Source organism: Lipotes vexillifer, unplaced genomic scaffold (genome assembly GCF_000442215.2).
Source record: "Lipotes vexillifer unplaced genomic scaffold, Lipotes_vexillifer_v1.1 scaffold418, whole genome shotgun sequence".
Classification (NCBI taxonomy): Eukaryota; Metazoa; Chordata; class Mammalia; order Artiodactyla; family Lipotidae; genus Lipotes; species Lipotes vexillifer.
The window spans coordinates 5955664-5964553 of NW_006798629.1; the positions used below are offsets into that span (position 1 = coordinate 5955664).

General features: G+C 48.1%; 1 protein-coding gene across 1 annotated transcript in view; it reads right to left on the reverse strand.

Annotated features, from left to right (window-relative positions):
- GALNT15 (polypeptide N-acetylgalactosaminyltransferase 15) overlaps window positions 1–8890 on the reverse strand; it is a 37839-nt gene that overhangs the window by 1008 nt on the left and 27941 nt on the right. Inside the window, exons 6-10 of the mRNA XM_007470625.1 lie at window positions 8393–8510; window positions 6874–7068; window positions 6008–6139; window positions 5332–5436; window positions 1802–1945 (exon numbers count right to left, since the gene is read on the reverse strand). Of these exons, the coding sequence (XP_007470687.1) occupies window positions 1802–1945; window positions 5332–5436; window positions 6008–6139; window positions 6874–7068; window positions 8393–8510 (694 nt within the window). The remainder of the gene's footprint in view (window positions 1–1801; window positions 1946–5331; window positions 5437–6007; window positions 6140–6873; window positions 7069–8392; window positions 8511–8890) is intronic.

Consider the following 8890-nt stretch of genomic DNA (forward strand, 5'->3'; position numbering starts at 1 on the left):
ATTCCTGCTTCCTTCCAGCCACTGGAAATCATTAATCTAGTTTCTGTGTTTATGGATTTGTCTCTTCTTGACATTTCATATAAATGGAATCATATAATATATGGTCTTTCGTGACTGGCTTCTTTCACTTTGCATGGTATTTTCAAGTTTCATCCATGTTGTAGCACAAAATAGTACCTAATTTCTTCCTTTCTTTCTTTCTTTGTAGTGGTAAAAATATGTAACATAAAACTTTCTACCTTAACCATTTTTAAGTGTAAAATTTAGTAATGTTAAGTATATTCACTTTGTTGTGAAACAGATCTCCTTTTTTGAATGAAGAACTTTTTCTTCATTCAAAACAAACTGTATACCCATTAAACAACAACTTCCCTCTCCCCACTTCCCCTCGTGCCTGGTAACCACCATTCAATTTTCTGTTTGTATGAATATGACTTCTCTATATATTTCATATAAGTTTAATAATACAGTATTTGTCTTTTTGTGACTGGCTTATGTCACTTAGCATAATGTCCTCGAGCTTCATCCATGTTGAAGCAAATGACAGGATTTCCTTCTTTCTTAAGGCAGGAAAATATTCCATTGTATGTATATAGCACATTTTGTTTATTCATTCATCAATCACTGGACCCTTGGGTTGCTTCCACCTATTGGCTATTGTGAATACTGCTGCTATGAACAGTATCTTGTTCCTTTTTATGGCTGAATGAGAATACTTTTTTAAAGCCTTATTTTTTAATGCCTGAAAGATGCTGGGTGTATCTTAGTCACTAATCTTTTACATATTATTTTTAAATGCTGTTTCTAAATCTATCTTATCCAGAGGACTTGCTTAGAATGATCCTTTATGATCATTCATAAAGGGCCTTAACTTGGTTTCTAAGAATTCTTTGAGCATGTGTGGGACCCCTGAGTCCTAGGTTCATTTGTCACCAAAGCCCCAAGAGCTTTGTTCTCAACTGTTTATCGTGAGCTCAGCTTAAGTTTTTACACTATACGATTTTCCTCTTTCACAGCCTGCTTTAAGAGTACCGATGCATGGAGCTCTGCTTAGTTATTTAATTCCCCCCCACACTATTCCCAAGCAAAAGCTGAAGAAAGCCATGTTTAAAAGATGTGTGTATTAATCTGTTTGGTTGTATACTTGTACCCTAACACATTTCAGAAGGGATTTGAGGTGAAGGAAAAACTATGTATGGACAGTTATTGTTGATACTGTCACCTTCCAATCCCAATCCTGTAAACGGCTCTCACTCTCCCTAAATACTTACACTCCTCCGATTTCCTCTTTATTGATGCATAACCTCTGGAAAGGATCTTAAGCTTCTCTCTGGAGTCATGGGAATCAAAGCCTTACTAAACTGATGAAATGCTCAGAGTGGAATTTGCGAAGGAAGAAAGAACGATCTACATCCTCATCTATCTGGTTGTGGAACAGGAGGCAGGCCTTTCCATTGCCCCTAAAACCACACCACCAACGTGGTTGACTGCTTCTGTAACACGCTCCATGGTCCTACTTGTGACCTAAGCTAATAAGCTTTAAAAAGAGGCTGTCTCCTCTCTCCACCATATCAAGACCAGAGCTATACAGAAACCTGGCAAATGAGTACATTTCAAGATGCTTGCTGGTGGTTAACTTTGCTGCAAGGTTGGCTTCACCTCCCCCTGAGGCCTTAGTGCCAAGTCACTCAGTTCAACAGCAGGGACAGAGGCTTGTATGGTAATACTTGACCTCTTGGAAGAGCCTGAGACACGCACCAGCCAGCAGCACCGCTGAATCCTTCCTAGCTGGGTTACTTACCTCCTGGTAGTCCCAGTGCTGCCGATGGATGTCAGGGCCTCCCTTGGTGCAGTTCTGCAGAATCACCTGCTCTTGCCTGACATCGAAGCACAGGTGCTGGGGGCTGCCATAGTGGATCTCCTTCCTGCCCATGTGATCCAGGTGCTGGGACAGAGGGAAATGGCTGTTAGCACAGCTAGAAGGAGATCCTCTCCAAAGCTGGAGGTAAAGGAAGGAGAGCTCATTGCAATAGGGCTGAGGTCTGGGGGGCAATCTTCAGATTCTACTGGGGTCAGCAAGACCCTATCTCATAGTCAAGTCCACAAATATGATGCTGGACTAGCCCTGGCCTCTGAAATCTCCACATTCCATCTACTTTTGCATTCATATTTATACAGTCTGGCAAGTTCCTCCATTATTCTATTTACTGTATCATAGGTGAGGCCATAAAGGATGCTGTGTGTTTTGTGAGGGTACAGTTGGAAGGGCAGATGAGGAAACTCCTGAGGCCCGAGTGGATCTCTTTCTGGAGACATCTGTGCTGGCCCTGAAAGTGATTTTCCTTCTGTCTTTTGTATCTGCTGACTCTTGCTCATGGTTTGCATTTCCTCCTGGGTTCCGTAGGACTGGATCATGCATTCCTTTGCAGAGGGGCTTTAGCTGCAGGAAGCTCGTGGGGTCAGGTTGGAAACACATCCTGATAAAACCATTTTCTGTTTGTTCCTGCCAAATGCAGCCTGAACTAATTTTTACACTAACTTTGTGGCTGGGAGACGGGGTTGGCTTCATGGGCATGTGACCTGTGTAACTGCAGGGGCCTCATGCTTAGAAGGGTTTAATGTTCTTGGTCTAATATATTTGGTTTAATGCTGATACTGTCTAGGAATTCTTAATAATTGTTGAGTGATAGGTCTCACCATCTTCATTTGCACTGAGCCCAACAAGTTAGGTAGCCAGTCCCACCTGAGAATTCCCAGACAACACAGTTTCTATAAATTTGAACCCTAAACCCACGTTGAACACAAGCTTATGGTTAAAAATTTTCAGGGAAGAGTCATTTTCTCCGACGCAAAGACCTGTCTACAGACCTGCTTCCTTGTCATCTTCCGGTGTCAGTAGGTAGTCTTTTCTAGTCCAGGTTTTCACAGATAGGTTACTCTGTGAAGGTCAAAGCTGGCTTTGTATGGGTGTCCCATTTCCAACCCCTCATCTGTCATGGGCTGAACATGGGCTTTCGTCATTATCTCTTGCTTGGAATCAACGCCTCCGCGTTCCTGAGGTTTGACAGAAACTGTCCCCTTCACCCTGCAGGAGAGCTTGGCCATGGCCCTATGACTCTATTTCAGTTGCCTCTGGATTCGGGGCCCCTGGAGATTTCCTTTTGTTATAAACACAGTAACTTATGCATAAAAGAGGGTGTTTCTTCTTTTCTATATGGCATATGGTGCTTTCAGCTTAGCAAGTTCACAATTTTTCTGGATACAGAAGCCCTTGCTAATCCCCACCTCCCCACCAAGAATGTAAATAAATCAATAAATCCAAAAGCTAACATTCTTTTTGCACCATTATCCCCAGTTGCAGATGAGGAAACCAAGACTCAGAGAGGTTAAGAGGCCTGCCTGATGTCACACAGCTAGAAGGTGAGCTATTCCCACCATCACAGAGCTTTCTCTCTGTCCTCCTGTGCCAGGTGTGAGTTCTAGATTCTTCCCCTGACTCAGTGTAGATTTCAGACCTGATTCAGGTCCCTTCTGGCCATATGTACCCATGAGCAGGACCTCTGGCTCAAGGAGAGACTCTCCCTGTGGTCAGTGCCTGTCAGTCACTTTCAGTGTCACCCTTTGGGCTGTAAACTTTTGTTGTCACGGGGCAACCCCGCCCTTCCTCGGTACCGAAGGGTCCAGCCACGCTGCAGAGTGAGGCCCCGGGAAATCCGTGGAGTTGGTCTCCAGTGCGCCCCAGGAGAGCTCATGTGCTCTTTTTCCTGCCGGAAGTCACCTCTATGATGAATCCTAAAGGACTTCCTCCTGACCATGCAGTGGAAGCCTTTCTCCCTGTGGAAGGAGTTTCACAAACCACATTGCTCTGTGTGTGGGAAACGTTCCGAATGAGGCCACAGCTCTGAAACCCGATGACCCCATCTGTGTGTAAGGTCTCCTCTGGCAAGTGAGGCACAGGGTCACCAGAGGCCATGAGCCTTGTCCACCCAGATCCAGCCCTCACCCCACTTCACACACACACACACACACACACACACCCCAGGCTCCTGTGATGCCCTAAAGTTCCCCCTCTGGCCCAGAAGTATTGGCCCCCATAGATCCCTGTTAAATGCCCGAAAGACACAGCATATCTACTCTGGGCAGGACTCAGCGTCAGATGCCTGGAGTCTTAGGAACACAGTCACGAGCTATGGGTTTGAGGCACTGCTGCAAATGGGGAACATTTTCCAGGGTCCCCTCGATTCTTCAGTGTTTCTGTGCCTATAGTGCCCGCTCGGTGACCCACTTTCTCCATCTCTGGTTCTAGTTGGCTAATGATCTTGAGCTGGTCCAGATGTTTCAGAAAGGTGCCCTGGTGGAAGTTTGCCTGCACACAGGTTTTCTTTGACCTTTGATTATAGATTTTTAATTTAAATGGGGAGCTTTTCTATTTTGTAAATAAGTTCATTTGTATCATTTTTTTAGATTCCACATATAAGAGATATCTTAGGATATTTGTCTTTCTCTGTCTGACTTACTTCACTTAGGATATTTACAGAACAGAAACAGACTCAGACATAGAAAACAAACTTATGGTTACCAAAGGGGAAAAGGGGGGAGGGATAAATTAGGAGTCTGGGATTAGCAGATACAAACTACTATATATAAAATGGATAAACAACAAGGTCCTACTGTATAGCGCAGGGAACTATATTCAAGATCCAGTAATAAGGTATAATGGAAAAGAATCTGAGAAATATTTTATATATATTTATATATGTATAACTGAATCACTGTGTTGTACACCAGAAACTAACACAACATTGTAAATCAACTATACTTCGATAAAAAAAAAAAGAAAAAGAAAAAAATGGGGATCTTTTCCATAAACTCTGGATTTCCAGTGTCTTTTAAATTTTTGGATGATCTTGTAATACTGGATCTGCTTTCATACAAAACAAAAGACATTTACTGAGGCTGCGGCAGGCGCTCCTCTGTGACAACAGCCTCCGCCCAGCTCCCCGTGTTTATTTCCTTTATCCACTTAAACCCTGGAGACACGCCTGAGTTTGAAGCCCCTGGGCTAGCCACTCTCCAAGCCTCAGTTTCCTCATCTGTCAGATGAAGACATTGGCTAAACAGCCTCGCCTTGTCCCTCGAGCTCAGATGCTCATATTCTCTGATGGGTCCACATTTGGGCTTGGGGCTGGGGCAGGTTGGGGAATGGGTCGTTAGAGTGGGGGGCCATGCACAGTCAAGGTACATGGGACCACTGAAAGGAGATGCCCCAAAGGGAAGGGAGGGCCATCCCAGCAAAGACCCCTTGCAGGTCTGAGAACACTGACCACCCACCTGCTGCTGCTGGCTGTCACTGCAAGGAGCTAGCATCATGGCACAGCCCAGGACGTCCCCTTCTGCCAGGCAGTCTGCACAGAAGCCAAGTCCAGTGTTGTGGAGCTGCAAGCAATGGTCACAGAAGTGAATCCTGCCCTCTGCTGCAAAGATGCCCTCTGTCGGCCACTCCTTCACTCTCTGCAGTGTAGCTCAAGGTCCCATGCTCAGATCATAAAAATGATTGAGGTCAAGCTGAAGCCAGTGACCCTAAGGACAGGCCTCCTGAAGGAGATGACAGCACCTGTCCTGGTGAAGGGGCCCTGGGACGGGTTATGGGGCAGCCCAGCCACCCCCCACAAGGAGGCCCTGCTGAGCTGGGACTGGGTGACCAGGGTCATGGAAGAGTATCTGAACTTCAGCTCCTATCCTGGGAGACCGCCCAACCCCTTCTCTTCCTCTCTCTCTGCACTTTGTTTTTTGGGGTTTTTTTGCGGTACGCGGGCCTCTCACTGCTGTGGCCTCTCCCGTTGCGGACGCAGGCTCAGCGGCCATGGCTCACGGGCCCAGCCACTCCGCGGCCTGTGGGATCTTCCCGGACCGGGGCACAAACCCGTGTGCCCTGCATTGGCAGGCGGACTCTCAACCACTGCGCCACCAGGGAAGCCCTCTGCACTTTGTTTTTATCATGACTTGCCTTTCCAGAGAACCTGGGCCTGCGTTCGGATGGGTAGAGCTCGGGATAGATGTTGGCCAAAAACCAGTGGAAGGTCCGACAGCCCAGCCTCCTTTGCAGCTGCTGGCGTTCAGTGCAGTCCAGCTTCCCAGCCTGGGGAGGAGAGAGACACAGGCGGCAGGACGGAGAAAGCTGGTTTTTCATCACAGTTCATGTGCTGGGAAGCACAGAGGTGTCAGGGAGCAAGCTGAAGGAGGGGGACAGCAAGCATCACTGTGAACCACGTCCCACATTAAATAGCATTTACATGTCACGCCATCAGAACGGCGCTGAGTGGTAGTGGACCAGGTGAAAATGCACTGTTTGCAGACATTTCATTCAATGTTTAAAATGTTTATTTTTCTGTGCCTTTTGGGGGATGTCCTTTATGTTTATTTTTTATAGTAAAAAATACTTATATTTGTTTCACGTCTTGGGTAATTTTACACAACATTGTAAATCAATGTTATATTTGTTTCACATCTTAGGTAATTTCACAGCCTTGAGCACTTTGCCTGCGATGAAAGGGCCCTTGGAGACCCACTGCAGTGCTCACTCCTCACCCAGCCTCTCCTCCGGCCACGGGATGAAGGATCACACCCCTTAGATGTGATGACAGAACCCCTACAGACATCAGGGGGTTCCAGGCCACGATGCCCCTGGGAGATGCTGGAAGAGACAGAGGACAACCCCACCAGGTAGAGGAGCCACTTGACAGGGGCCATTCATGGAAGTACTAGCCAGAAGCTCCTATCTGCCCTTCCAGGTGGGAGGGGAGGTGGTCCCGCACAGCCTCCACCTGATGGCCCTGGGTGGGCACAGAAGACCCTGCCGGGCTCTCCCCTTACCTTACTCAAGGAGAAGGCCTCCGGGCTGTGCCTGTAGAAGGTTTCTTTGAACGCACCCAGCCAGGTCTCAGCAATGCGAACCTTGTTCCGCAGGGTGGCCTCCCAGTCAAAAGGGGAGTGGGCATCCTGATCTCGGTAGACATGCCCCACCCGAGAGCAGGGAAGGATTTCGACGGAGCCCCTACAGAGCCAGGTCTGCAGTGAGAGAAGACCAACACCTCTGTACTCCTCTCCAGCAACGTGGGGAGTGAGGGGCTGGCAAAATGCACCAGAAATCATGAGCACAAAAGAGAAAGATGGCTCTTGTTCTCAGGATAGAGCAGAGTTTCCAGATCTGAGGGTTCTGGGCTGGGGAGGGACAAGGTGGGGAGAATGAGGGCGGCTGTCCTGGGTCAGAACTCGTGGTGTGAGGGGCTCGCACCCCTGCCACTACCTGTGGTTCCCCACCCCTACTGAAACACATGACCAGATTCAGCACTTAGAGGATGCAGCCATGCCGTTAGCACCTGGATTCTCCCAAGGCTGCTTCCTCGGGGAAAAGGGTATACCTAGTGGCCAGGGAATTTCTAAAAGCTTGTGAAGTCTCCTGCTGCAAAGGCACCAGAAGCCATCTGTGTGGATGTCAAAGCAAGCTTTCCTCAAACAGAATCTTTCTACTTCTGGAAATTTCTCTACTCTCCACTCACTCCCTCCTACTCCCAAATGCCTGGAGTTCATTTGACAGGAAGCCTTTTATTCCCCACTTGGGAATAAAGAGGAAAGTGAAAACATGCCTGGGATAGGCAGTACATGAAGCAAAACACACCAAGAACCCAAACTGATGGGGTTCCCAAACTGGGTGCCAAGGCACCACAGGGTGCTGCAGCAAACTCAAAAGGCCACGTGGGATATTTTCATTGTTCAGGAGAAACATAGTGACATCTATGTTCTGAAAAGTACAAGCTCAAGGCAATTCATTGTTTCAACCTTAGATCACTGCCCTTTTAATGATATATGTCTTTGTTGGGGTGGGTTTTCAGTGGTTGCTGTCATGAAAAAGCAAGCATCAGGTTAAAAATCAACATGGAACAGGAAATGAGGGTGGCGGGTCCAATCTGATTCCAAGGTTTGAGAAACTGTCTGGTGCCCAGTGGGTGCTAAGTTGTTCGGACAAATACTTAAGTTGTTTGGACCAAACTACTCAATGCACAGAACTGCTTGGTATTTGCTTTGGCCAATGGGTGCTGTGAAAACTATCAAGATGCTAAGGGTGCCGGGAATGGAGAACGTACGGGAAGCTTTGCACTCAGGTGGAGATTACTGAAAACTCGCCCTTTCCTAAGGGCAGGTTTGACAGGCGAGTTCAGGAAGGAGGCTGGGGTGAAATCAAGAGAGATGAAAAAGGGGGAGAAATGAGGGTTTGACACACTACGTATAATGACTCTGTAATTTGCCCGAAGCCTTAGCCCTGACCTCCAAGCTGTGACCAGACACAGGGCTCCAAAGAACCCACCTGGGCCTCCCTTGGCCCAGGAAGTACCTTGAGAGACAGTTCGAGGTTTTCATCACCCCTCAGTGACATGAGAGGGTCATACGCGCCAGTGTTTTGGAAGTAATGTCTGTCCATGGCCACGACCCCGCCGGGCAGCACAGGGCTCCTGGAGAGAGAGAAGGTAAGACTATGTAGAAAGGTTCAGAACCTGGAGCATCTGGGGAGCGGTGGGGGGGATGGCAGGTAGGGGGCGCTCCAGTGGCCCAGAGAGTGGACTCAGGGCTCAGACAGATCTCAAGACTGGAGCCAAGCAAGCATGTCAGAAATCCCAGTATTTCATGAAAAGAGAGCTCTATGGGCTTCCCTGGTGGCGCAGTGGTTGAGAGTCCGCCTGCCGATGCAGGGGACAGGGGTTCGTGCCCCGGTCTGGGAGGATCCCACGTGCCGCGGAGCGGCTAGGCCCGTGAGCCATGGCCGCTGGGCCTGTGCGTCCGGAGCCTGTGCTCCACAACGGGAGAGGCCACAGCAGTGACAGGCCCGCGTACC